At 43.5% G+C, this 13,290-nt stretch overlaps 1 protein-coding gene across 1 annotated transcript; it reads right to left on the bottom strand.

Annotated features, from left to right (window-relative positions):
- Positions 1 to 77: 77 nt before the first annotated feature.
- Positions 78 to 12,327, bottom strand: CYP2U1 (cytochrome P450 family 2 subfamily U member 1). The gene is made up of 5 exons (XM_083833427.1): positions 11,807 to 12,327; positions 8,135 to 8,767; positions 4,752 to 4,913; positions 3,548 to 3,715; positions 78 to 3,114 (listed from the first exon to the last, which is right to left on the bottom strand). Exons 1-5 carry the CDS (start codon positions 12,234 to 12,236, stop codon positions 2,936 to 2,938), a joined length of 1,572 nt encoding a protein of 523 aa, XP_083689553.1. The 5' UTR covers positions 12,237 to 12,327; the 3' UTR covers positions 78 to 2,935.
- Between the last annotated feature and the right edge of the window lie 963 nt (positions 12,328 to 13,290).

The following is a 13,290-nucleotide window of genomic DNA, read 5'->3' on the forward strand; positions in this document are numbered from 1 at the left end:
CATGTAAAATACCAAATATCGCAAGCTTAGCCAACAAATGGAATTCATTAAAATAACTACGCAAAGCCGTCAAGCACTTACTTAGGAATGACTTTATTAAAAATAAAATTCACTGAAACAAATTCTGAAGTAATTTTTAGAAATAAAGACATTTTCATCATTCAGAAATAGCCATCCATTTATATAAACGTACATTTTTCAATAAGGCATTTTAGATGCTTCCTCCTCCAATTAAAAAAAAGGGAAGGGAAGGATAAATTTACAATACAAATCAAATCTGCTGCCACTTTACTTACAGTTTACCAAAGATGGCAACACAGTTTTGAAAACACAAACATTGCATTGCTATTGTTTAGTTACTTTTGTGGCATCCTACAACAATTTCAGTGCATCTGGAAGCAACGAAAGGCAGGTCCGTATTGTCATTTCCAACAGCATCTTGTATTCAGGCAGACATCGACATGGCTGCACCGTCACATCGCTATTTTGAGCTTGTCACAATACGTGGTGTTTGATTATAGGTAACACCAAAAATTACACCTTCAAAGTGCTATTTGTAGGAGGATAATTTTCAAAGTTGACATTTTAAACTAAATCCAGCAGGCAAGACAAGCACAAATATATATAATTCCAGATACTAGGAGATTACGTGAATCAACTCTTCTTTGGAATCTTTAAAAAATAACAATAAAATACTAAAGCGCTTTTCAAATATGTCCTCGTGATTAAAAGGACAGATATTTTATATGTCATTAGTTGTACACTAACATCATTATGTGTTTATAGAGGCATTTCAACAGAAAGATAAATATTATCAGCAGTTAACTTTAGCTTTCAAATTAAGCATTTAAGGACTTCCAGTCAAAAATCCCAACTGTACATTATTCATTGGAAAACATAAAGCTAAAGAAATAAATGTTTATTACTCCAATGAAGTCAGCTTTTAGTGCAAATTAATTAGCAATGGTAGCAAACTCACCTTCTTATTGTGCAATTTGGTTTTCAAAAATTTCATACCAAAAAACAAACAAACAAACATCCACAAGCATGGGCTAACCTATACAGTAAAAACTTAGATTTTATAAGAACTGGAAGTTCTCACAAAAACAGTGGGGTACCAGACCAAAAAAATTCATTATTCAGAAACTAAGCCATTGTGTTATTTACAACGGCTAAGGAAAAGCTTAATTGAAACCCAAAGTATCTTACAGTCTTTGCTAGGCACGAGTCGGCTTTAAAACTTTGAGTTAAAAAGTGACAGAAACAGAGCTAATTTAAAGCTTACGGATTGAATTTTCTTCTGCAATTTAGGTTTAAATTCTGCTACAGAATTCCCAATTTCACTTTACAGTCTATTTCACATTCCAGTCTTGTAAACTTGACATCAGAAGCACTGCTAGTATTTTCTGTATTTCCAATACGGAAAAAAAAACCCTTAGAATACATACGTATTTATTTCATCTAATATGAAACTCTGACAGCTCCACAGGTATATAAAGAGATTTAAGGATTGTTAAGAAAATTATGTAAAGGTTAATTGTTACACATCCCTCAAAGACTACTTTTGACATTTGAGAGATCTTTTTATTTAAATGGCTTTACTGAGTGCCCCGTTCTGAAATACCTAACAGGTTTCCCTGATGCTCGTTCTGACAGCGGTCAACAGCACCAAAATTCTGCATGAGAAAAGAGTAAGGTCCTGTCATATTACTTTTATATGTACTACAGATCTTTTTACTGCATTTGGAAGATACCAAAGAGACATCCTCTATAGTCAGACCTCATGTTTGTCAGATTCCTCATTTTATATGCCTAAGTGTTTAAGACCTACGTCCATAGTGTCATATTGATGCGCATTTGACGCAAGACTCCAGTTCCCAAAACCATAAAGGTTATGGCAGCACTATCCTCACTGCCCGTACAAGAAAATCCTGAGTGCAAGCCCCAGCTTCAGGATTATCCACGCAGAGGTCTCCCTGGTGAGCAGGCTGTTGGTCTCATCCAGGCTGCAGCCAGAGAACAAACCTCACTTCTGATGCGGGGATAACAGAGAATGCAAAGTGACAGCACAGATGCAGTCACAAGTATCTGTTTGGCACCAGAGAAAAGAGACTTCTGCTTTGTGCTAGGGAAATCAGCTCTTATGTTTAGGAATAAAACATTTGCGCCCAGAGGCTGCACACTCCTTTCACACCCCCAGGTTAAGAACGTGGTATGTCCAAGGATTTGTTTGACCTCCAAGTGAGCCTGGCATGTGGTTTTTTTTTTTGTTGTTGTTTTGTTTTTTTAAGTTGCTACATGTATGTCGTGTTTACAGTGAGCCCTGACAGTCAAGGAAGTTTGGATCCAGGAATCGGGACTGATTTGATTCAGTCTACACCTATGACTTCCTCACAAGAAAGAATGCTCCAGGGTTAAAATAGTGTCATTTAGTCCTTTGAAAAAAAGATTTGTTGTTATTTAGGCTCTGCTAGAATGTTTCTTTATACAGAAAAGGCTAATACCCTGTTAATCGTTAATTCTTCTGGTATTAGACGATGTCCTTCACATATTTGGTAAGTTAAATGTTCACATTCTGCTTTTACCAAAATAATAATCATTATTCATTAAAGTATCAACAGATGTTTTGGACCATTCTTCCATAATTAACATTTGACAAATGGACAGTATTAGCTTAACAGACAGAGGGCTCAAGCCCAGCAAGTTTTAATATCAAATTGCAAACTATATCGTCAGTTCATCTGTGGAATGCAACAGCTAACCAAAAGAATGTTTTCTTTCCAGAACTGTAAATGGATCTTTCTCACTGATATGAAATGAAAGCCTACACAGTCACCGTTTTTCTGGTAAGAAATTATCAAAATAAGCTGGAAAGAAAATAAAGCTGGAATTAAAAAGTGCAGTATTTCTTTGTTTCATCGGTTGTGACCCTGCATCATCTCTTCAAAGCTATTATTTTGAATGGACATGGAGCTAACGTTAGACCAAACCTTCCCTCCATAGATGGTTTTGTCGCATTTTCAGGGTACACAAAGGTAAAACTTTGCATTAGACTTGCAAAAATTAAGAACAGCTCCATTTTTGCCAACTGCTCTCCCATGCACACACGTTTACCTAAAGAACAGTTAGAAAGAGATGTGTTACTGTTTTATGCTGTTGATCCATCTGTTAACACACACGCAACATGCATTTCCTAGTCTAGCATATCCCAAACGCAGAATTGCTCAAGCTATGAGTAAGTTACAGACTTCCAAAGCTTTGGTCTCCAGTATTTGAGTCTGAATTTTGCTTAGGTTTACTGCTTGACATAAACAGCATTTACATCCGTAGGAAAAGTATTGTCAAAGTAAGATTCATCATTTCCCATTTCTGCCTGGCAACTGGAGCTCTAAGGAACCCAACCCATTTTGCAAGCCACCAAATGAAATAATAAAATAAGCTCTGTAGTAAGTCCTGTGAGTCCTTTTAAATCTCACACCTCTGAGGCCCTATGCTTGAAAAACACCACCGCCCCCAAGCAGCTAATGACTATGTGTGGATATCTTACCCATTCCAAAAGGAATGAATGCCTCTTTCTTAATTAGCTGGCCATTTTCATCCAGAAATCTTGTTGGCTGAAAGTCATCTGGGTTCTCCCAAATATTAGGATCTCTGTGCACTGACCACAAGTTGGGCACGATCACGCTGCCCTTAGGAATAGTATATCCCTGCAGCACTTTAAACAAAAGCACAAAGACAGAGGATCTGACAAACTGCTAGAAGCACACACAGACAACTTATTAAAAAAGAAGACTAGAAAACACCACAAGAATTAGACAGAACCCCAGCTGTGGGTTGCAAATGTAGCAGGAGCTTGAGGCAAAGGTGACTGCTGCTAGCCTTGCCAGGTCAGCATCACGCAGGCCAGCGCAGCTAGAAAGACACCAAGCTAGGGCAACAGCTCCCTGCAGGGAAAAGGCAGCTGAGAAGCCTCAGTCACGTTACTCTTCTCCAAGGCCTCCTTCAGCGTGCCAATACGACAGCTGCAGCAGCAGTCAGAAATGCACGCTGCTGAGTGGAAGCGTTGTGACCCAGTTTCCTCCCGATCCTGTGCTGCCACAGAGACCCAGCACAGCGAAGATGGAGATAATGAAGAGGGACGGGTTTTGAACTGTAAGCACAAAAGGGTTTTGAAGTGACTAGCCTCATTTCAGCTTGCTGCACCTCACTGTCCTGCAAGCAAAAACATTAAAAAAGCAAATCAATTCAGTACTGGATTTGAAAGCCAAGTACTGCTACCTCCCACTGACTTAAACCAGTTCTCAGCTATGTGTACAAAAACATAGCCAACAAAGAGACTTTGAAAAGAATATTTATTATAGTTTTCTGTATGGTACATGCCTTTCAGCTTTAGCAAACCAGCTACTTGGAATTAGTATTTTCGGACCTCTATGTCAGATAGCCAAAAACAACTCTGCTGTTCAGATACAAAGGTGGCCTCTCAGCTTTTAACTACCACTAAGCACTTTAGTTAACACAAACTGACCTCTGGAAAAGAAACTCTAAATTAGAAAACTTCTGGATGTTAGGTCAGACATGCTGCTTACCTAGGTGAATATCTTGAGCCCACCCACTCTCTAAATGGCATTTTACATACTGAAGTTACACGTCTCAATACATAAATGAGGCCTTTGTAAACTCTCACCAGATGTCCCATCAGATTTTCACCCACAAAAGAAACACTGTACTAACAAGTCTCTACAAATGCTTACCAGTGGTTTCTGAAGCCATTCGAGGAATAGAAAGGGGAACCACTGCAGTCATCCTCTGCACTTCCAAAATGGTTGCCTCTGTGAAGGGCATTTGAGCCTTGTGGGTAAGAGAGGGAACTTTGTCACGTCCTAGAACTGCTTCAATTTCTCCATGAACCTTCTCTATTCAGAGGGAGTGAGAAAAATAAAAAAGATGCACAATATGTGAAAAGGCATAATCTCAATTTCACTTGTCTATGCTTCATTGTTTACACAGATTTGTCAAAAACGACTGCAAGACATGATTTCCTAGCAGAAATAGCTATGCCAGCAGAAGCCTGCAGAACAGTCTCATTTAAGAAAAAAATAACCAAGCACGATCTTGACAACTGTCCAGAGTACAGCTACTGACAGGACAGACACTGATAGCACTGCTGTATTGCATAAGTACAGGGAAAGTTCTGCTCCAGATCCAACTGTAATAGTAACCTCAGTTTGCCATTTAACTATACAGTAACTTGAATGGTGAAAGCATCAAATTTCTGGCCAGAATTAAAAAAGAGCAAAGAGAGACTGCATGCACTGCGTGCTCCAGCTGGTCTCTGGTCCCTGAAAAAAAGTCAGTTCTCTAAACTGGAAAAGGTGGTGAAGAGATGGGCAAGATTTCAATGCAGTTGCTTTGGATACTCCACTCTGGAGCAGGTATTCTGGTGCTGTTACTGCATGCATTACAGACACGCAACTCGCTCTTGCTGTTTCCTACTTTCTGTTCACAGAACCCAAACTCAGCTACTTCCCAGTTCCCCAGGAAGGCATCAGATGTTCCTTCCCCCACACGGCCTTTCTGCAAAGGAAAAACATAAATTCATGAGCTAATCTCCACTCTCATTCTTGTAAAGCAAAAAGGGTCAAAGTATTTGTTTGTCCTTTTCTTCTCACTAAAGGCTCAGCACAAGAAGTTCTATTAAAAGAAGTTTCCAAGATGCAAGATTTCCTTCGCCCTTGGACTGGATTCTGCTGCTTTTATTCCAGGGAACTTGGAATGTGGCTACACAGCAGAAGACAATCTTGAAAGAGGAGAAGACACCAAAATTAGCCTTTCATCCAAAATAAAAAGTCGGTTTTCATGTTCCACCCTTGATATCCTGAATATTTTGTGGTTGTCCAGCTTCCCTTTTCCAAGATACGGAATCCAGGCTTCTGAGAGTTCAAAGTTTTTGCTCTTCTCTCTCCCTAGTGCCGACTCCAGATTAAATAAAAGCCCAATGCAGAAAGTTTCCTGGTTTCAGAGAGAGAGAAGCACCCCAAAATGCTGTATGGGCTGTGTTCAGTGAACATTTGCTGCCACCTATTGGGTTTGCTAGGAAGACAAGTTCTCCTATGAAGCACACACAACAAAAAAATACCTGAACGGTAAGAGGTCTGCTAATGGTGTGGCCCTTGGTACCTGCTCCACTACACTTCATGTATTTAAAAATCTCACAGATCTTCAGAAGTCCAGGGCCAAAACCAAGTCAGGGAACAGATCGAAACAAAGTACTCCCTGCTGCCTCCATCCATGCACACGCAGGAGTGAGCATGCACTCACACATATCCCTCTTCTCTTCCCCATGTAAAAAGAGAAACTGCCTTCCACAGACAAATACATACTTCCTGATTTCCCCCCACCCCAAACAGCCCTTCATTTGCCTGTCCAGAAAGTATCTGTCTGCATCATTCTCTACTGCTGGAAGTTATGCATTTCTTGTATTTCCTGTAGGAAGTAAGACAAACATATTGACAGGGAGAAAAAAAGAAAAAAAAAAAAAGCAACACCACAAAACCCTTCCAGATATCACTTGTGTGATTTAGAACATATCTAATTCTTGTAACTGCCTATCAAGTCAAGCAGTGATAACCCAGGATCATTAAAAAAACAGAAGAATGAGCCCATGCGATACTGTTTCAAATTTGTCCTTTGTGAACCTTGTCTGCCATATACTGAAGTGATACCCTATTTTGCAACCTTTGCTCAACAATTTGTGTTGACACAGATTATTTGTACAACAAACTATGATCCTGACCTATTTAAAGAGATTATTCCAGACAGATAGGGGCTGTAAACAATATCTATTTGCTAACTTGTAAAGCAACTGAAGTCCCTGAAAACCTCAAAATCTCAGGTACTTGATAAAAGTATTCCTGGTTTATATTGTTCTTAAATAACTTAAGTTTTACCCTTCTTCCCTCTAGGTTAGCAAGAAATCTTGACAAAGGGAAAATGCTTCACTATTACAAACTGAAGTAGAATTACCCAGGTAGAACCTGTCCATCTTGCCAAGGTTTCCATTCTGCATACACCTGACAATCCATCTAGTGGAAGGTACTTGCTATGTAGGACTTTAGAAGAAGCTGCTAATAAATTAATAAATCATTTGTTTTATTTTGCTCACATTCAACACGCTAACTTTGCTAAACAGTACTAAAAAATGTTGTCTTTCCAACTACATGTGCTGTACCAAGATGTAGTACAGAAAAATAGTTAACAAAAATGAATTTTTAGTCTTTGTTGATGGAAACTTAAGAAATCCTGAAATATAACTCTAGCAACTACTATTTTAATATTGTAATGTCTCCAATACCACCATTATTTTTGATATCCACAAGAAACCACAAAGTGTTTTGGACAACTCTATCACAAATGGTAACTTGATTATAGCACCATCAAACAATCTGGGTTGAACCTCTGGAGGTTATCTGATCCAAACTTCAATATCAAATTCACCTCCTTGAGGGCAGACGTTTGCCTTTTTTCACCCTGTCATCTGCAACCTACCCAACTTCCATAACTGTTCCCGGCTGATAGGGTAAGCTGACATCAACCACCTCCCTCAGCTGCATCCCAGCTGGCCCAGTGGACTTGTGTAAGCCCAATTTGCTTAAGTGGCATCTAATTCGATCCTCCCCTACAGTGGGCAGTGCTTCACTTCCCCAGCCTCTGTCACTAGGGTCAGGAACCTCCCTGCTCACGGAGGCCTGAAAGCAGAGTTTACCACTATATGTTACTACATTGCCACTATAGGCCTGGAATGCCACAATTGCCAAAAAAATGAAAACTAAATCAATAAAAAAGCCAAGGTTCACTTGAGTCGCTTGGAAAAGATAAAGTTGTCCCAAAGCAGAAGAAATACATGGACACAGCATAAAGAGCAGTTTAGATAGTTAGTGTACAGCATTAACCTAAAGATCATCATACCAGAGCAGGGTACCTGTCTTTCTACATACCAGCCTTTCAAGTTGCACATACACGTGTAGTAGCAGCACTCCTAATGACTTCTATAGTGCAGCTGTTTGCTTCTGCTTCTGAAAATCCATCTAGAGTTTTACAGTCTGGAATAAAACACCCAGAACAAACTTAGTCTTACCTTGCACATCTGGATAGAGGGACATGTAGAGCAGGCACCACAAGATCGTGTTGGAAGTTGTGTCTGTGCCTGCTATGAACAGGTCACCAATGATAAAAAACAGGTAGTCTTCATTGAAACTGCTCTCCTTGTTGTTCTTTTGCTCTTCCGCATGGAGGAAGTACATATCAATGAAGTCCCTGGGATTTGCTGCATCCAGCGTATCCCTGTGCTGTGCAATTATTTTTTTTAAAAAAGCGGTAATATCTAACTCTGTTTTTCTAAGTTCCCTGAAAGGCCCGAAGGGAAGGTAGTACAGCCACGGGCAGATGTTGACCAGGATCATATAGCTGTTCACACTTAGCTCTAGTGCGCGGGCCATGTTCTTCAGCATCGTCTTGAACTCGACATCTTCATAGTTAAAACGCCTGCCAAAGGCCATGGAGCAGATAACATTGGACACCGCGTTGCGAATAATCGGAAAAGGATTAAATGCATCCTTTCCGTGCTTCAGCATTTCCTCCTTTATGAACTTCAGCTCCTCTATGATCTTAGGCTCTAAACTATGTCTTCCCACTCCAAAATGCCGCAGTGTTGACAGAGAGAATTTCCTTTGTTGCTTCCAGACAGGGCCGTAAGGTGCAAAAATAACACCTGGAAGAGAAAGAAACAGTCTGAAACCAAGCTGTTCTGTTTGCAAGAGGAAACAGTTACCCAGGCCTGCGATCCCTAAGCCAGAAGAGAAGGAAAAGTTACACGGCAACTCTGTCCCAAGCGCTGGGCTAGGAGCTAGAAGAGGAACACAGCTCTCCCAAAACTTCTTTACAGCAGCCCTGGGAAGCCCTGTCCCACGGCAGAGATCTCCACGCTGCAGCCCGTGGAGGAGCCCCCGGTGGAGCAGGGGTCTGGGGGGAGCTGCCGCCCGTGGGGGACCCGTGCTGGAGCAGTTTGCTCCTGGGGGATGGACCCCGTGGTACGGAGCCGTGTGGGAGCAGTTCTTGAAGAGCTGCTGCCTGTGGGCAGCCCCCACAGGCTCAGTTCGGGAAGGATGGCATCCCGTGGGAGGGACCCCACGGGGAGCAGGGGCAGAGAGGGACCGTGAGGGAGCGGTGGAGACGAAGCATCAGGGACTGACCGCAGCCCCCACTCCCCTGCACTGCTTGGGGGGAGAATGTAGAAGAAGGTGGACAGGGCAGGAGAGGTGTTTTTAGTTTCTCACTGCTCTAGCTTGTTGGTAATAGGTAATACATTTCATCAATCTCCCTATGCTGAGTCTGTTTTGCCAGTTAAGATAATTGTGTGTTCTCCCTGTCCTTATCACAACCCTTGAGCCCTTTTCATCATACTTTCTCCCCCTCCTTCCCTATGAGGAAAAGTAGTAAGAGAGCTGTCGTGGTGGAGCTCAGCTGCCCAGCTGGTTGGAAGCACCACATATTTATTATAACCAATGTTTTTTCTTTAGCTAAAATCGAAGTAAGGGATACGCGTGCTGCAAATACCCAGGGAAGGTGAAGACAGATTCAGAGCCAACCTGACTTGCATCTCCACAATTTTGGTGCCTCTAGGCACACGTTCTGCATAATTATAACATTACGAAACACTATTCAACTCCTTAACTTCATGTAAATATTGCTCATTTACAAACAGAAACATCTCTTGTTAAACTAACAGACCACACCAGAGGTACCGCTGCAAAACCAAAATACACTACCAGCTACCTCTGATGGACTCCTTGGTTAACCTGAGAATGTTTGAAGTCACCAAAACAAGGGCTAGTTTTGCTTTTGTTCTCCTAATGCAGTGACATCATCAGATTTATTTTTTTTTCCGGAAATAAAACATTACTTTATAAAAGCAACATTAATTCTTCTGTCAACAACAAAACGTAATGCTAAGTTTAAATGGAAGAGAAATGGCCACAAGAAATTGGCAACAGGAAGACACACCATTTTTCAACACTTAACGTCACCTATATTTCTACTAAGGCTTCATGTTCATAACCCCTAAGACAAAAAGGAGGATAAACAAATAAGAATTCTATAGATAGAAACACAGAAATTTGCAGATACGCGAGACAGCTGTACCCTGAAGGGTCTGCAATCCCAGAGGTATAATAGTTCAATATAACATAAAGCTGGAAAGCTTTAAAGCCACATTGTCTGACTACATTATTTGTAGTATTAACAATGGACTGAAAAATATAAACACATGACCCAGTTTCAAAACTCCTAAACAAAATATGCAGAACATTAGGATGAGTCAGTACAAGCTGAAAATCAGCTTCATTTCACTCTCTCTGTACAAACACAATCCTTAGAAAACCTACTCAAATGTCTATTATCTGGCACTTTAAAAACAGAACCCCTTTTCATGTAAAGTTTCCTGGTAGCACTGGTGTCATCAAATGCGTGGAAGGGCAGTGAGAGAACAGGTTTATTTGGGGCTGAATTTGCCCAATCAATAACCAACCTGGCTTTTCAGGGCTTGGGGCTGGTGTGGGCTGTGGTTTTGTTTGTTTACAGCAGCATAGCTAAAATTGTTCTAGTGACTAGCTGCTCTTCCCCTTTCCTCCCTCGGTCCTTGCTGAACTTGTGGGACCTAAAAATATTCATGCACTGTAAAAACTGCACACCACTAAGATTTACCTGACTAATATTGCTAAAGCAGTATCCTTAGCCCATCTCTTTTTTTTTTTTTTAATTCATTTAAAAAAACGCAGCTATGGTACCTGATTGCTTTTTAATAAATACAGTCTAGGTCCCTCACTTTCCTCTTATCTTAATTGGGGTAATTCTAGCACAGCACAAAATCAAAGATAACAAGTCTCAGGCACTTAACCAATGGATTTTCCTGGCCCTGAAAATAAAAGATAAACCGGTTTCTCAATAGAGTAATCATACTGATAAGCCTCTTGTGCTACCCCTCCCAAACTGAAAAAGGAAAGCAAGTATTCCACAAACAGGGAGGTTGTAACGGACCTAAGGATTAAACGCGAAGAAACTAACTGCAACATCATCATCGTGTTTAAGCTCCCCATGCCCTTCTTTCGCAAACAATAATGAACTCTCTTTGACCTATTAAAAAAACCCAAAACCACAGGGGTATACCCAACTCTGCACGCAGAAGAGCCACCTGCAAACATCTCAGCAACAGTAACGGGTTCAGACCACGTACCTAGGGGACCAAACTGCAGTCGGCGCTTGGCCATCGCCACCTGGGTAAGAACTGGGGGAGCACGCAGTCATTTCACGCCACTGCCAAAGTACCTGCAGCTTCTTCTCAGGGTAAAGCTGAGCTCGCAAAGCCGCAGGACGACAGCCCAGCTAGCTACTCCTCGCAGCCCTGTACGAACACCACCACCGCAGCGAGAGGTAACGCAACCAGGCATCTCGGGCCTTGGGACGCCGTTAGCCGCACGCACCGCAGCGCTGCCATTCCGCACGCTCACCTGTTCCGTCTGCAATCCACGCTAAATGCCAGCACGTTCATTAAACGCTGCAATTAAAGGCAACCTAATTCTGCCCTATCTCCCTGCTCCGAGGCACCGCCGCATCCTGCCCCTGTCAGGCAGGGAGATGCTACTGATGTCGCTCAGGAACCTCACGTATTCTTTAATTTTTCCGAAGGAGGGCGAAGCAGGGCCGACAGCCGGGCCCTGCCAGCCTCCCCCCGACCCCAACCCCATCCCCTTACCCTTCTTTCTGGTGATCATGAGGACGATGGGGACGGAGGGGCGGTCGCTGAACACCTCCGCCTTGTGCACCAGCGCCTCCCGCACCGCCCCGAAGGTGTTGAGGACGATGAAGGGGCGGCTGCCCACGAAGAGCCGGAAGATGCTGCCGTACATCTTGGTGAGGCCGGTGAGGAAGACGTGCGGGGAGAAGACGGCGGAGCCCCGGCCGCGGCCCCACACCTCCAGCACCCACCTCCGCAGCAGCGGCGGCGGCAGCAGGGCGAAGGCGAAGTTGCCCACCAGCGGCCAGGGCGCGGGGCCCGGCGGCAGCCCCTGCGGCGCCCCCCTTCGCCTCCGCAGCAGCAGCCAGTAGCAGCCCAGCCAGCACACGGCCGCCAGCAGCAGCTCGGTGGCGGTGGGGACCCGCAGCAGCCACGTCCCCGCCGCCATCCCCTCGGGCGGCGACCCCGCGGCCGCGCTCGGCTCCCCCTAAGATGGCGGAGGCGAGGCCTGCGGCGGCCCGACCGCCCCCGTCTCCCTCCCACCGCCCGCCCCGGGGCCGGGCCGCGCCGCCGTGCGCTGCCAGTAAAAGCCACGAACGACAGAAATGTGCCAGAGGGATTAGTTTTTGGCGGCTCTGGAGGGGTTCTGGGGGGGGGGGGCGTCGGTGTCTAAAGGCGACCCCAAGCTTTTACAGGGAGCCCAGAAGCTGGCCCGGTTCAAAAATTAAGGGGGGAGGCTGCGGCACGCTGCGCTGAGGGGGGTGGTTGCAAAAGCATTTGTGAAAATACCGACCAAAATCTCCCCAAGGAGGTCTAGGGCACCTATTGCAATGAAGTAGCTCCCCTCTTGTTTTCCTCCTCCTCCAACGTTATAATTTAAGTCAGGTTTGAATAAATGTAAGGAGGTCTGTCTCATAAACAGTCAATGACTTCTCACAGCTGGGAGAAGTGACTCACGGTGACTCAAGTTCAAACACCATTTATCCAAAGTGGCTTTTTTCTTTCTTAATCTGTTTTTTATTGGGCTTTAGATGAAAAGCTGGAAGTATAGACCATCCTTCTTTCCCTTACCAAATACTAAAGCTTATAGGTCCCGTGTAATACACCAAATTTTTCCTGTATTCATACAGCCAAGGACTACAAGGAGCACAGCTCCAAATAACTGCTCTTGGTGGACGGATGACCACACAGAAAGGCGTTGTGGGCCTAGACAGTCCTCTTAGAGGGAAGGTGCCTTTAGTTCTCATCCTTCCCCATAAGAAGAACCTGGGCTTTGGGGGGGAAGAGGAGGTGGGGGGGGGGTAGTGCCCTTGTCCCTCTGAAATTACACCTCAAAGCAATTTCTTCCCTAAACTAAAATTTAATACCTACAAAGGGAGGTGGGTGTTGAAAGATGCTAATGCATGCTCTTCAAACCCCTTTGCAGGAGCACCAGTGATTTTACTAAGTGCTTTTCATTCTCCCTCACAAAAAGAGGAAAACGCGGGGCAAAATACAAGTAC

The sequence above is a fragment of the Anser anser genome, assembly GCF_964211835.1.
Source record: "Anser anser genome assembly, chromosome: 4".
Taxonomy (NCBI): Eukaryota; Metazoa; Chordata; class Aves; order Anseriformes; family Anatidae; genus Anser; species Anser anser.

What these genes read in the sequence shown, in the direction of transcription:
- CYP2U1 (XM_083833427.1), bottom strand. Translation starts at nt 12,236, where the DNA reads ATGGCGGCGGGGACGTGGCTGCTGCGGGTCCCCACCGCCACCGAGCTG. An exon ending in CATGATCACCAGAAAGAAGG is followed by an intron (nt 8,768 to 11,806) that starts GTAAGGGGATGG and finishes TTTCTCTTCCAG; the next exon opens with GTGTTATTTTTGCACCTTAC. An exon ending in AATGGCTTCAGAAACCACTG is followed by an intron (nt 3,716 to 4,751) that starts GTAAGCATTTGT and finishes TTTTGTTTAAAG; the next exon opens with TGCTGCAGGGATATACTATT.